At 39.1% G+C, this 16,025-nt stretch overlaps 1 protein-coding gene across 1 annotated transcript in view; it reads right to left on the reverse strand.

Moving 5' to 3' along the window:
• Positions 1–16,025, reverse strand: part of TTC27 (tetratricopeptide repeat domain 27) — a 162,266-nt gene that overhangs the window by 104,082 nt on the left and 42,159 nt on the right. Inside the window, exon 9 of the mRNA XM_043918283.1 lies at positions 13,263–13,329. Within this exon, the coding sequence (XP_043774218.1) occupies positions 13,263–13,329 (67 nt within the window). The remainder of the gene's footprint in view (positions 1–13,262; positions 13,330–16,025) is intronic.

The raw sequence follows: 16,025 nt of genomic DNA on the forward strand, positions 1-16,025 counted from the left end.
CAGCAGCAACAAAGGAAACAATAACAACAAAAATCAAGCCACTGGGATTCTGTTAGGGATTGTATTGAAAATGGAGGTTAATTTGAGAAGACCTGAAATTTCAATATTGAGTACTGTATATGAATACTGTATATCCCATGAATATATATATACTGTATATCCCATGAATACTGTATATCCCTCCATTTATTTAGGTCCTAATTAATTTCTCTTAATAATGTTCTGTTGCTGCTGATCAGTCACTTAGTTGTGTCGACTCTGCGACCCTATGGACAGCGCGCTGGGTGTCCCTGTCCTTCACCACCCCGAGTTTGCTTAAACTTATGTCCACTGAATTAGTGATGGCATCCAACCATCTCAACCTCTACTGTCCCCTTCTCCTCCTGCCTTCTGAGCATTAGGGTCTTTTCAAATGAGTTAGCTCTTCACATCAGGTGGCCAAAGTATTGGAGCTTCAGTATCAGCCCTTCCAATGAATATTCAGGGTTAATTTCTTTTAGGATTGACTGGTTTAATCTCCTTGCAGTCCAAGGGATTTTCAAGGGTCTTCACCAACACCACAGTTCAAAAGCATCAATTCTTCAGTGTTCAGCCTTCCTTATGGTCCAACTCTCACATCCATATATGACTACTAGAAAAACCACAGCTTTGACTATACAGACCTTTGTGGGCAAATAATGTCTCTGCTTTTTAATATGTTGTCTAGGTTTGTCATTGTCATTGCCTTTCTTCCAAGCAGCAAGCATCTTAATTTTATGGCAACAGTCACCATCTGTGGTGATTTTGGAGCCCAAGAAAATAAAGTCTGCCACTGTTTCCCCATCTACTTGCCATGAAGTGATGGGACCAGATGCCACGATCTTAGCTTTTTGAATGTTGAGTTTTAAGCCAGCTTTTTCACTCTCCTCTTTCATCTTTATCAAGAAGCTCTTTTTTTTAATGGTAGTTAAGATATATGTAACATAAAATGTACCATCTTGACCATCTTTAAGTGTACAGTTTAATTATATATATCCACATAGTTGTACAACTAATCTCTAGATTTCTTCTCATCTTGCAACTGAAACTCTATACCCATTAAACATTTCCCCATTGTCCTCACCCCACCCAGGTGCAACCACCATGCTACCTGCTGTTTCTGTGAATTTCACTACTCTTGGTACCTCATACAAATGGAATCATGCAGTTGCAAGTGCTATATTTTACAAGTTCATTTATTTTTACCTGGAATCTATTAACTAAAGCAATTTGATGAAATACTGGCTCACTAAATTGAGTACTATCTAAAAATACAGTAAAAATCAGACACTTAAGAAATTTGGTGTTTTCAACTGGAAGCAATTTGAGAATCAGGACAACGCTACATAGCACGGTGCCATTTGCAAACAAACTTGTGTGTAAGACGGAATTTCCACCACTTTCACACACCAGGGCAGAAGTCAGAAGCCCCCTAAAAAATGAATGGTAACATTTGTGTGTCTTTTAAAAGTTCTCTCACTGCTTACATCTCATTGACCAAAACCTCCAAAAGGTGGTTCATTGAGTCAGTAGGCTTTTACAAGTGTGTAACTTTTCATATACACTTTAATATCTCTATTGTTGCTGTAAAAACTGAAATAAACTCTTTTATTTATAGTTAAAATGTTTTATAAGTTAAAGAATCAGTTCACTTCAGCAACTGTTGATAAGGAGTGTAACAAGATACCTCGTGAACAAAAGGGAGACCGATCTGCATGCCTCAGCAGGAGTTTCTCACTGAGATATGCCACCTGAGCTGATGCTTGGGCTCGGATTAAAAAAAGGAGCTGTAATCATCTACCATCTGAGGAAATGCCATTACCTGAAATGAAAGTCAATGAATATCACTTTACCTCACACTAAAAAGTAAAATTTAATACTATGACATGTTAGGTAGTCAGGCATGATTTTATTTAGCTCACAATTTCCCACCACATGCAACTCTGCCCTCACTCCCAGAAAAGTAGCAAAGAAAATTCTGTAACACCATCAAAGAGGACCTGGAGTGTTGTTTCTATTAAAAACAATTTCCTGTCATTCTTATCACTGAACATTTCAAACATTCTTCTTCCAGAGGTCACTAGGACCCTTTACAGGACAGACAGCCAGTCTGTTCCTTTAAATATAAGGGAGCTTTCAGATAGTTGCTTTTTCCACATATAAATCAAAGCAACTCAGAGCTCTCCTGTGAGTGTGTAACTGCTTGGCTATACTAAGGCCAAATCAAATGATGCCCACCCAGGTCAGGCTGACCTTATAAAAGCAAGGATCAAAGAAACACTATAAAAAGCAAAATTATTCCCCTTTCTTAATGAGCAATTTAAAAGAGCATTCATTTGTTAAAATCAGTACCAAATGACAGTAAGCTTAAATTCCAAATGTAGCCTATAAATTACTCTCAGGAGACATAAAACAGTGGTCCAAACACTCTGTCCTTGCTTTGTAGACCATTTAAAAATCAAAGCTATTTTTCTCCCCAAGTCCTACTACTGCTCTAAACCAACCTCCCAACAAAGCCACACGGCTCACATATTTCCTTGCCTTTGCTCACATTATCACTCCATCTAGATCCCTTATGTTTCAAGGCCCCTCTAATCCTCCCTGAGGTAACAAAGCCTTCTTTGACTGCCCTATTCCAAATATTTTCTTCTTTTCTAAGCAGTTAGGGATTTATCTGTGCTATCAATGTAATTTAAATTGCCTGGTATTGTTAATTACATTTTCATAAGTTTATCGGATCTTGGCTAAATTAAAAATTCCATGAAGGCAAGTCTTATGTTTTATACCTTTATTTCTTCCACAGTATCTACCAGCATGCTTGGCAAATCCTGAGATTCTGGATCTCCTGCTATTACAAAGCTCTCAAAGCTCTTTTCTCCACTCTGCAAATTTTCATACACAAAGCAGACACCAGGCAGTTCTAGCTGGTGGTCACTCAGTTGCCTCAAAAAAGAAAGGCCTCCTGCATTCTGGAGACGCTATTTCATCAGCACTGCCAGACGCACCTTTCACACGATCACGAAAAGCAGACGTATTTAAACCATACAAATTATTTTTGAACTGAATTTTTCATCCTTTAACACCACGTTAATTCATAATGTCAGATGGCCTAACACTTTTAGCTTCAATGATGGCCAAAAGCAGAAGCACAAAACCATGAGTTTGAATAAGACTCCTCCATACTGAATGTATTACCATCTTAACTATAATCCTCTTATATTTCTCCTATCTGGGGACTGGAAGACCCACTGAAGTAAGGTTTTTTCCTTCACATTATATTTTCTTCACATTACTGATTCTGCCTCTCACCAGCCTAATAAACAACAGTAAAATTCACTTTAAAAGTAAAATGTATACCATGATGTCAGTGCTGTCTATTCCTTAAAGTGGTTTATCAAATAATATTTAAATGATATTGCTATTGTGCCGAATGGTTTTTAGACTTTATTTTTTATTATATGATACACAAAGAAGATAAAGCATAACTAAAATGCAAGTTATAAAATATACTATAAACACATATGAATCTTGAGACTGTTTTTTAACTTATCATTACATTTTAAAAATTCATATACTGCAGTTTATCATTCACTTGTTGATGGACATTTGCATTGTTTCCAGTTTTAAGCTCTTACAAATTAAACAGCTATGAACATTTGTGTAAATCTTTGTGGAGCTATACATTTTCATTTCACACAGATAAATACCTGAAGGTGGAATTGATGATTAACTGCATGAGAAAATGCCAAACTGTGTTCCAAAGTGGTGGTGCCATATTATGTCACATTACATTTACCATGTATGAGGATTTCAACTACCTCACATGGTAACACACCTTTTAAGTGGTAGACAGTTGTATATTGTTGTGGTTTTAATTTGCATTTTCCCAATAACTAGTGATATTAACCATCTTAGCTTCTCTTAACGAGTCATTTGTTTATCCTAATGTCATCAAGTAGTATTTTATTTTTTTTTGCCCATAGCTTATAATTTTTATCTATAGACAAATGGTCCCAGAAACTTACTTGGCCATCACAGAAGCACTCCAAAAAATTTTAGAATCAGCCTGTCAACTTCTAAGAAAAACAAAAGGTGGAGTCGGGGGCGGGGGGGTTAACTTGGATTTTGATTGCTACTGGATTTATTATTGTGTAATTCTGGAAGAATTGTCAATTCAACAATATTAAGCCTTTCAATCCATGAACATGATTAAGTCTCTCCACTTATTTAAATTTCTTCAATTTCCTAAAGCAATATTTGTCATTTTTAGTGTACAGGTCTTACAGTTTAGTCAAATTCATCACTAAATATTTGATATTTTATGCTATTGTGTGTGGTTTTTAAAATTACTTTCCCAATTATTACTGCTAGTATATATAAACATAACTGACTTTTTTATATTGACCTTGTATTCTCAGACATTGCTTATTAATTCTAGTAGCTTTCATGTCTATTCTTTAGGGTTTCCCACGTAAAGAATTGTGTTGTCTACGCATAATGATAATTTTATATATTTCTTTCCAATCTGCACTCCCTCTTGATCTTTGTCAGGCTCTTATTGCACTAGCTGGAATTTTCGGCTCAAAGAAGAAGTGCCACTTTCCTGACCTTAGAGGAAAAAAAATTGTTTTTCATTAATGGTGACTTTAACTCTAGATTTTTCACAGAAACCCTTTATCAGATTGATATTCTCTTCTACTCAGAGTTTGCTAACTTTTTTATAATGAAAGAATATTGAGTTTTTCCAAATGCTGAAATAAATAAATATAATGAGATGATCATTCAATGTTTCTCCTTGACTGTATTAAAAGATGAACTTCAATGACTGTTTAATGTTAAACCAATTTTGCATTCCTGAGATAAAAACTATCTGGTCATGACTAATTATCCTTTTTGTTGTTCTTCAGTCATTCAGTCGTATCCAACTCTTTGCAACTCCATGGACTGCAGTATGCCAGTCTTTCCTGTCCTTCACCATCTCCTGGAGCTTGCTCAAACTCAAGTTCACTGAGTCGGTGATGCCATCCAACCATCTCGTCCTCTGTCATCCCCTTGTCCTTCTGCCTTCAATCTTTCCCAGCATCAGGGTCTTTCCCAATGAGTCAGTTCTTCACATCAGGTGGCCAAAGGATTGGAGTTTCAGCCTCAGCATCAGTCCCTCCAGTGAATATTCAGGATTGACTGGTTGGATCTCCTTGCAGTCCAAGGGACTCTGGAGTCTTCTCCAACACCACAGTTCCAAAGCATCAATTCTTCAGCACTCTGCCTTCTCTACGGTCCAACTCTCACATCCATACATGACTACTGGAAAAACCATAGGTTTGACTATACAGACCTCTGTAGGCAAGTAATGTCTTCGCTTTTTAATATGATTTTTAGGCTTGTCATTGCTTTTCTTCCAAGTAGAAAGCATCTTTTAATTTCAAGGCTGAAATCACAATCTGCAGTGATTTTGGAGCCCAAGATAATAAAGTTGTACACTCTTTTCACTGTTTCCCCATCTATTTGCCATGAAGTAATGGGACTAGATGCCATGATCTTAGTTTTCTGAATGTTGAGTTTTAAGCCAGCTTTTTCACTCTCCTCTTTCAACTTTAACAAGAGGGTCTTCAGTTCCTCTTCACTTTCTGCCATAAGGGTGGTGTCATCTGCATATCTGAGGTTATTGATATTTCTCTCTGCAATCTTGATTCCGGCTTGTGCTTCATCCAACCTGGCATTTCACATGATGTACTCTCCATATAAGTTAAATAAGCAAGGTGACAATATACACTCTTGACGTACTCCTTTCACAATTTTGAACCACTCGGTTTTTCATGTTGGTACTCTTGCTTCTTGACCTGCATACAGATTTTGCAGGAGGAAAGTAAGGTGGTCTGGTATTCCCATCTCTTTTAAGAATTTTCCACAGTTTGTTGAGATCCACACAGTCATAGGCTTTGGCATAGTCAATGAAGCAGCAGTAGATTGCTTTCTCTAGCTTTTTCTGTGATCCAATGGATCACTGGTAATCTGATCTCTGGTTTCTCTGCCTTTGCTGAATAAAGCTTGTACATCTGGAAGTTCTCAGTTCACATACTGATACTGTTGAAGCCTAGCTTGAAGGATTTTGAGCATTACCTTGCTAGCATGTGAAATGAGTGCAATTGTGCAGTAGTTTGAACACTTTGGCATTGCCCTTCTTTGGGACTGGATTGAAACTGACCATTTCCAGTCCTGTGGCCACTGCTGAGTTTTCCAAATTTGCTGACATAGCAGCACTTTCACAGCATCATCTTTTAGGATTTGAAATAGTTCAACTGGAATTCCATCACCCCCACTAGCTTTGTTCATAGTGATGCTTCCTATGGCCCACTTGACTTCACACTCCAGGATGTCTGGCTCTAGGTGAGTGATCACACCATCGTGGTTATCTGGGCCATTAACATCTTTTTTGTTTAGTTCTTCTGCATATTCTTGCCACCTCTTCTTAATATCTTCTGCTTCTGTTAGGTCCATGCTATTTCTGTCCTTTATTGTGCCCATCTTTGCATGAAATGTTCCCTTGGTATCTCTAGTTTTCTTGAAGAGATCTCTAGTCTTGCACATTCTATTGTTTTCCTGTTTCTTTGGATTGTTCAGTTTGGAAAGCTTTCTTATCTCTCCTTGCTATTCTTTGGAACTCTGAATTCAGATGAGTATATCTTTCCTTTTCTCCTTTGCCTTTCACGTCTCTTCTTTTCTCAGCTGTTTGTAAGGCCTCCTCAGACAACCATTTTGCCTTTTTGCATTTATTTTGCTTGGGGATGGTTTTGATCATCGCCTCCTGTACAATGTAATGAACCACAGTTCTTCAGGCATTCGATCAGATCTAATCCCTTGAATCTATTTGTAACTTTTACTGTATAATCATAAGGGATTTGATTTAGGTTATACCTATGGTTTAAGGTTTAAGGCCTAGTGGTTTTTCCCTACTTTTCTTCAATTTAAGTCTGAATTTTGCAATAAGGAGTTCATGATCTGAGCCACAGTCAGCTCCCAGTCTTGTTTTTGCCGACTGTATAGAGCTTCTCCATCTTCGGCTGCAAAAAATATAATCAATCTGATTTTGGTATTGACCGTCTGGTGGTGTCCACGTGTAGAGTCTTCTCTTGTGTTGTTGGAAGAGGGTGTTTGCTATGACCAGTGCATTCTCGTGGCAAAACTCTGTTAGCCTTACCCCTGCTTCTTTCTGTACTCTAAGGCCAAACTTGCCTGTGACTCCAGGTATCTCTTGACTTCCTACTTTTGCATTCCAGTCCCCTATGAAGAAAAGGACATCTTTTTTTGGTGTTAGTTCTAGAAGGTCTTGTAGTTCTTCATAGAACCATTCAGATTCAGCTGCTTCAACATTAGAGGTTGGGGCATAGACCTGGATTACTGTGATATTGAATGGTTTGCCTTGGAAATGAACCAAGATCATTCTCAATGTGCTTTTGAGACCACATTCAAGTACTGCATTTAGGATTCTTCTGTTGACAATGAGGGCTACTCCATTTCTTCTAAGGGACTCTTGCCCAAAGTAGTAGATATAATGGTCATTTGAATTAAATTCACCCATTCTGGTCCATTTTAGTTCACTGATTCCTAAAATGTCGATGTTCACTCTTGCCATCTCCTGTTGGACTGTTTCCAATTTACCCTGATTCATGGACCTAACATTCCAGGTTCCTCTGCAATACTGTTCTTTACAGCATCAGACTTTACTTTCACCACCAGACCCATCCAAAACTGGGCTGTTTCTGCTTTGGCTCAACCTCTTCATTCCTTCTACAGCCATTTCTCCGCTCTTTTCCAGTAGCACATTAGGCACCTACCGACCTGGGGAGCTCATCTTTCAGTTCACCTTTCCATACTGTCCATGGGGCTCTCAGGGCGAGAACGCTGAAGTGGTTTGCCATTCTCTCCTCCAGTGGACCACGTTTTGTCAGAAGGTGGGTCATCGTCAGAAAATTGGATTAAAGATTATCCTTTTTATACACTGCTATTTCATATATTTTGCCCCAGATCTCTGGTTGTTTACAAGTATTCACATTCAGTACCAGTTACTCCAACATGGCTAGAAATAAACCCACAAATAAGCATTAAATTTAAGCCATGGTTAACTGTGAAGAAAGATGTCCAGCAGTTACCAGAGTAGATGATGTTAAGAAGAGCACTCATTCTTTCTCTATTTTTGAAATAAGATATATACAAGTAACCTAGTACAACTCCAGTCAAAAAAATTTTAAGCCTTTGTTTAAAAATAGTTTACCCACAAACTGAAACAAAGCATACCCATCTCCTGCTTCTCTAAAAGCTACTAAGTTATCACCCAGATGTAGCTACCAGGCCCATGAGCAGAACACCTGTTAAATTAAAATGCATGAGTAATACCTGAGGGGACAAGTATTCAAACCAGAAAGAAAATGAAAATCCTGGGTTACCCTGCTTAATACAGACAGACATGTCATCATCTAACATGAGGACAAACTATCAGAAGTATCATGGATATCTTGCAGTTATATTGCCTATCTTAAAAAATTAAAAGTAAGAAATAAGTATACCCTAAAAGAAAAAAAAGTATCATTTTTATCTGTAAAAATGGCTAGCAAACTTTTAAGTTCACAATTAAGTAATTATTAAATAGCTTTAAAATTAATAGCAGAAAGAGAAAATATACACAATTTAATGTGTAACTTCCAAAGGTCTTTTTCCATTTTTCATTTACAAAGTCCTTGGGGCTTCAGGCAGACAGTCAGAAGGCAGGCTGCCAGTATCAATTCACACTTCAGCAAAACTTTTGCCAATGAAAACTGAAACACCTGTATGAATTAACTAAATTGTTCCCATTTTCAACAATGAAAGGAAATTAAAAGCATTACTGAATGTCACTGACTTGGCTCATCTGAAAGGAAATAACGTAGATAACGCAGCTAATTTTAAATTATCAAGCCGATACAACATAAATGGCTCTTTAGAACAATGTGGGTTATTTTTACTATGACTCATTCAGCTTTCCTGAAATGTGAGGAAAGAATGTCTTGGAATAGCATTACATAATGACAATGTTAATAAAAAAAGGAAAGTACTCCTCTTAGGACAATCTTCTGCCACTGCTGAATTAAAACCTTTTCCCAGTGCATCTCATACATATCTCAACATGCTACACCAACTTGGAAACACTGGCAAAAATTCTTCCAGAAAAGAGATTTCACCACTATTTTAGTAAACTTTAGGACAGCTGATGAAAACTGAACAAAATTCAGGCCCAATAAGCCACTCATTTGGTTCCCAAGTATTTATCAGATGTTCACTAGCTGTGGTTACTGTCCCTCCAAGTGCTCACAATCCTCTGGGAGGGGTAGTGAGATTTCTACTGGACTCGCTCTCCTGTCAACAGAGAGAGACACCTCACAGCCTCAAGAGTTCACAACTCCAGACCCCAGGTACCGTGCTGCAGCCAGAGGAGGGAGATGGATGCTCAGGAAAAGGACGTGGCTTCTCTCCTCTCTATTCCCTTTTCTTCCACATCTACAGCCAATTCCAAAGAGCCCTTATGCACTTAGAAATTCCTGTTCCTTGAAAACAGTGGTATGCTCCTACAATCCAGGGACCAGATAACCTGACTCACCACTGAGGGCTGTGGGGGCATCTATCTGCCCGCTCTGAAGATTCTCATACACATTCTGTAATCTGATCCTAAGGACAAGTTTTCAGTGCCGAGGGAGGGACACATCACACCCTGCCTCATTTTACAGAAGAGAAAGATGAAAAGGACACACCAGGTATCAGTAGCACCCTGGGTGGTCGCACTACCTACACCGTGGAACTAAGTGGAGCAGAGCAGCCCCAGTTCCTGGTTCTAGTATACTTCATTCATCCCATATTCTGCGTACTTCTCTTGAGCAGGAACTATGACTAAAGCATTGTAGCAGGCCTTGTAGAAGACCCAGAGAAGGACAGAGACCATCCCTAGATCTGGAAGTTTAGAGTCTTACAGGGAAGACATACACCTAAGTAATTACAGTGAGCCCAAATATGATTTTTGTTAAAAGATAATTCAGAAGCAGGGTAGCAGCCAGAAGTGGTCCCTCTTGCCTCAGACACTCCTCAGCAGTGTATACAGGATATAAATAAAGGATATTTATGTACAGGATATACAATTATTTAGGATACAAATTATAGTGAAATTATTGAAACCTGGGGCCACCTACAACTCACCTTATTATCTGCTTCAGATTCATGCACAGGAAGGGATAAGAGGAAAGACTGAATGACAAAAGGAAGAGGTGACTTGGTTTTTCTGGAGTATTCTGTATGCTTCACTTGGGACAAGGAATGAATGGGTGTTACACAGCCCAAAGTATGCATAGGGCTCCTCAGAGCCCTCCTCACTCTTAAGTTCCTTGCCTTCCTTCTCATCAATTAAAAATTTATTTGGCATTAACCAACTCATCTCTTTGAAAGTGTTAGGCCTGGTACTAAAGAGCACTTTCACTGAACAGCTTTTCCTGAAAAAGATGTCAGTTCTCAGGTCAGTGCTGACTTGGAGGAGATCTAGAGAAGAGCAAAACAATTATGTATCATAAAGCCCTGGGGGGAAAACATAAAACCTGAGTATACAACCTTTACTGCAAGCTAGGAAGGGTGAGTTACCTACCAGCAGAGGTTACTAGAGTTAACTACTTCAGCAATATTGTACCTAACTTTATAGAGGAACAAGAACAGGGAAAGAAAAAGAAAAGAAAGGGAGGGACTTCTCTGGTAGTCCAGTGGCTAAGACTCTGCGCTCCCAATGTAGGGGACCTGGGTTCGATCCCTGGTCAGAGAACTAGATCCCATACGCTACAACTAAAGATCCAGCGCAGCTACATAAATAAATGTATTTAATTTAAAAAAGGGGGGAAGGAAAGAGAAAGAATAAGAAAAGAACGGTTAAAGAAAAGAAGAAATATATGACATCCACGAAAAGCACTAAAAACTAAGTTAACTGCTTGAATGCGACGAGAGCGCTTTCATGTCATTTCAGGTTAACTGTGGATAATCTATATTCCACAATAATGTGCTTATGAAGCCAATCTCAAGAAGATGTTTCTGCTGACCACCGTCCCATGAGAACACTTCCTATCATAGGCTGCATCTTGTTTACCTCTGTCATCAGAATGAGCCCAAGCACCTGGGTCATCACTTACCATCTACACACCAGTGACTGTCCCCATCCAGCTCTGTACTTCCCGACACTGACTCAAGACCACACCAGACCCCACGTGTCCTTCCCGGTGCCTCACATCAGGAAGACTCGTGTTCAACATCACCCTCCCATTAAGATGCTCCCGCACTGTCTCGCCTAAAATAGCCATCCCTAACCCATTCTTCCTCTGCTACACTGTTTTATGTCTACAATGAGTACTTCTATCAAACATCTGTCTTTCTTTGTCTACCATTTATTTCCCTCACAAGAATGTAAACTGATGAAAATTCCAAGAGGGAAAAGGCTGCTATATCCTCAATAACCAGCACAATGCCTTAAGTTTTAAGGATTAAAGTGTGTGTTAAGTATTCAATCTATGTTGAACGAATAAATAAGAGGTGCATAATTTTTTAAATATATCTTTTAAAAAAAGTTTAACACTTTCCTTGTCAAATTCCTTACCATTTATGTAACAACTATTAGGAACACTCCACACAGTTACCTAAACACACATATGCTATAATGAAAATCAGCAGATTCCTAGCAATACTGAAGTGGGAAACTAAAACAGGCACTCAGAGGACTCTGAAGATTAACATCGACCAGTTCTAAAACTGTATGTAGGAAATAGTAACTTGCAAAATTTTACAGCACAAAGTAAGTTAGCCTTTCTTTCTATGAGATAAATGTACTTTAGTTCTGCCTTATCTGAAAAATGACAAAGGAAAAAAACACCAGAATTCTAACTTGATCCCTAACTACAATAATATAAATGCCTTTGAAAAAATGATGAATCTTGAGCAACTTGGGTTCATTAAAGACGTGTGTATCTTTTCATCTATAAAGCTAAAAAGATACTGACAGCCCTCTTGTTCTGTGGCCTTCCTCTTCTGAAAAGCCTTCTTTGATATCAAACCCTCAAACATCATTCTCCTGTCTTTCCTTTTCACGATCATTTTTTCCAACTGTGGTCTTTATCTATCAACTTTATTTTTCTCACACACCATTCTCTCCTTATTTCTCTGCAGTGAGGTGACTACCCAGCTATTTCACCAAACCTGTCATAGAGATAAGCAATGCACTCCAGCCATCAAAGCCTCAGCCTTTCCTCCTGACTGCTCTCCACTGCCGAACGCTGACAAGCGCCCCTTGCTCTCGACACTGGCTCCTGCCTTAGCCTCCTTAACCCATGCTCTCCTGTGTTTGCCCCTCGAACCCCTCGTCCCACTACACCACGAAGCATCACCCTCAAATTTTAACCAAAAGAGTTGCACATTACACTGGCTTTGGAGTAAAGATTCAAACTCTTGCTCTGTCACTTCATTTACTCAGTCAACAAGTATTTATCGAGCCCATATTGCGTGCAAGATACTGGACTCAGCCCTGCAAACAAAGATCAAAGAACAAGAAATATTTATTCACTGCCCTTAAATTCAAGCAAGTACAAACAAAAATGCTTGTGTCTGTAGAGGACAGACTGGCAGACACAGTGGGGAAAGGAGAGGTTGGGACAAATTGAGAGAATAGCATTGAAACATACACACTATTTTATGTAAAACAGACAGCCAGGGGGAATTTGCTGCGATGCAGGGAGCTCAAACCCAGTGCTCTCTGACACCTAGAGGGGTGGGATGGAGTAGGAGGCAGGAGGGAGGCAGCATATGTATACCTATGGCTGATTCATGTTGATATATGGCAGAAACCAACACAACATTGTAAAGCAATTATCTTCCAATTAAAAATAAATAAAATTTTTAAAATGCTTATGTCTAAACCAGCATCAAGATATATGCAGCTTGGAAACTAAAATGATAAGGTTTTTTTTCTGCCTTAATTTCCTTCAGTTCAGTTCAGTCACTCAGTTGTGTCCGACTCTTTGCGACCCCGTAAATCGCAGCACGCCAGGCCTCCCTGTCCATCACCAACTCCCGGAGTTTACTCAAACTCCTTAGGTGACAGTATTTCAACATGAGCAATCTGAGGCAAGAACATACCAGAGGCAAATAATTTACAAGAAAAACAAAGAAACAGAAAGGACAAAGGCATCACTCACTGATGTAAATGCCAGCAGCTCCTCTTCAGTTAACTTGTGCACTGGGTTATTCTTCTGGAGATCGGTGCTTTAAATTTAAAAAATAAAAAAGCAAATCAATTCCAGAATGCGTGTCATAATGAATGAAATACAATTTTTAAAGAGGCAAGTAAACTATATTTATATATTTGAAAGCACATATTATAATATTATTGCATTATTTACAAATGTACAGATGACTGTGCCAAAGATAAGCACAAAAGTAATAAAATGTTAACAAGTAACTGTGGTGGTGTACTAAATGTCAACACAGTTTATTTTATAAGAAAAAACAAAATCTAATCTGTGCCACTCCACAAAGAAAATGAAAAGAATTAATATGGCACCAATTCCTATTTATTAAACTCATGCAAAACAAAACTTACTATCACCATGAGACAGGCAAAGATTAAGAAGTTCTCAAAGAGCCAGAACAATGGGAATTCTTAGATCCTGCTAATCCAAGTATGAATAATCTTGGAAAACAATTCAGCACTATCTTGTAAAGTGAACATTCACATATCCTAACCTCAGTAATTCCAGCCTAGATATAGAGCCCAACAGAAATTCAACAGCTGTACCGGGAATCATACACACAAATATCCATAGTAATATTGTGTGTAACAGGAAAGATCTGTTAACAATCCAATGTCCAAAAAGGAAATCAATACACTGTAAAATACCCAACAGAACGCTACACTGCAAAGTAAACTGCAGCGATATGTAACAACACGGATGAGTCACATAAAGACACTGGGGAGAGAAAAAAACACATCACAGACAACTACATATAGTAACATACCGCTTTTATAAAGCTGAAAGACAAACAGAATAATTGGCTGAGAAATATAAAAGACATGTGAGCAAATATATTTTTTGAAAAGGCAAGAAAATGACAAAGACAAAATTTAGGACATTGATCACCTTTTAAGACAAGAAGGAAGATGACATGGGAAAGACGTACACAGACTGAGCTAGTGGTATTTGCAGTCTTCAAGTTCTTAAACTGGGTGGTGGATTCGTGTTATTATTATATTATATAACTTATGTTTATATATTACATAAGTTATTTTGTATGTAAATATTATTTGTATTGAGAATGAAAATAAAATTCAAAACTGTGTTCCACCTGCTGGGATGTTATAAGAACCACAACACTTCCCTTCTCTGACCCTCGCTAATGGTGCAGAATGTGACTTGATTTACTTTTGGCTGAGCTAGGTCGTCTCTGCTGTACAGGCTTTTCTCTGGTCGCAGGGAACAGCTGCTAGTCTCTAGCTGTGGCACGTGGGGTGGCCTCTCCTGCTGGGGAGTGCAGGCTCCAGGGAGTACCCTGGGAGCCTCAGCAGCTGCAGCATGCTGGCCCAGCACTTGCGGTCCCCAGACTCTAGCTCCAGTGCACAGGCTCAGGAGTTGTGGCCCATGGACTTAGTTGCTCCATGGCATGGGGGATCTTCCCGTACCGGAGATTGAACCTGTGTCTCCTGCACTGGCAGTTGGATTCTTTACCACTGAGGCACCAAGGAAGTCCCAGAATGTGAATTTAATTGTATATATATTTTTTTAACCAGACAATGCAGAGTACATCATGAGAAACACTGGGCTGGAGGAACCACAGGCTGGAATCAAGATTGCCGGGAGAAATATCAATAACCTCAGATATGCAGATGACACCACCTTATGGCAGAAAGTGAAGAACTAAAGAGCCTCTTGATGAAGGTGAAAGAGGAGAGTGAAAAAGTTGGCTTAAAGCTCAACATTCAGAAAACTAAGATCATGGCATCCGGTCCCATCACTTCATGGCAAAGAGATGGGGAAACAGTGGAAACAGTGACTGACTTTATTTTTCTTGGGCTCCAGAATCACTGCCAATGGTAACTGCAGCCATGAAATTAAAAGACGCTTACTCCTTGGAAGGAAAGTTATGACCAACCTAGACAGCATATCGAAAAGCAGAGACATTACTTTGCCAACAAAGGTCCGTCTAGTCAAGGCTATGGTTTTTCCAGTGGTCATGTATGGATGTGAGAGTTGGACGATAAAGAAAGTTGAGCGCCAAAGAATTGATGCTTTTGAACTGTGGTGTTGGAGAAGACTCTTGAGAGTCCCTTGGACTGCAAGGAGATCCAACCAGTCCATCCTAAAGGAGATCAGTCCTGGATGTTCACTGGAAGGACTGATGCTGAAGCTGAAACTCCAATACTTTGGCCACCTGATGTGAAGAGCTGACTCATTTGAAAAGACCCTGTTGCTGGGAAAGATTGAGGGCAGGCGGAGAAGGGGACGACAGAGGATGAGATGGTTGGATGGCATCACCAACTCAATGGATATGGGTTTGGGTGAACTCTGGGAGTTGGTGATGGACAGGGAGGCCTGGCGTGCTGCGGTTCATGGGGTCACAAAGAGTTGGACATGACTGAGTGACTGAACTAAACTGAACTGAATCAGACAAAATTCAAGTTGAGGGTAATCCTACAGAATAACTGGCTTATAAATTTCCAAAGTGTCAAGATCATAAAAGTCAAGCAAAAATGAAGAACTATTCCAAACTGACAGAAAGAATACAAACATAAATGTAACACATATGTTCTAGATTGGATCCTGTGCTATAAAGGAGATTATTGGGACAACTGGCAAAACTTGAATGGGGTCTGAGTACAAAGTGATAGTAAAGCATGAGTGCTCATTTACTGATTTTGATAAATGTATTATGGATATGCACAGAAGCTCCCTTGTTTGTTGAAG

This window comes from Cervus elaphus, chromosome 11 (assembly GCF_910594005.1).
Source record: "Cervus elaphus chromosome 11, mCerEla1.1, whole genome shotgun sequence".
In the NCBI taxonomy this organism is placed as follows: Eukaryota; Metazoa; Chordata; class Mammalia; order Artiodactyla; family Cervidae; genus Cervus; species Cervus elaphus.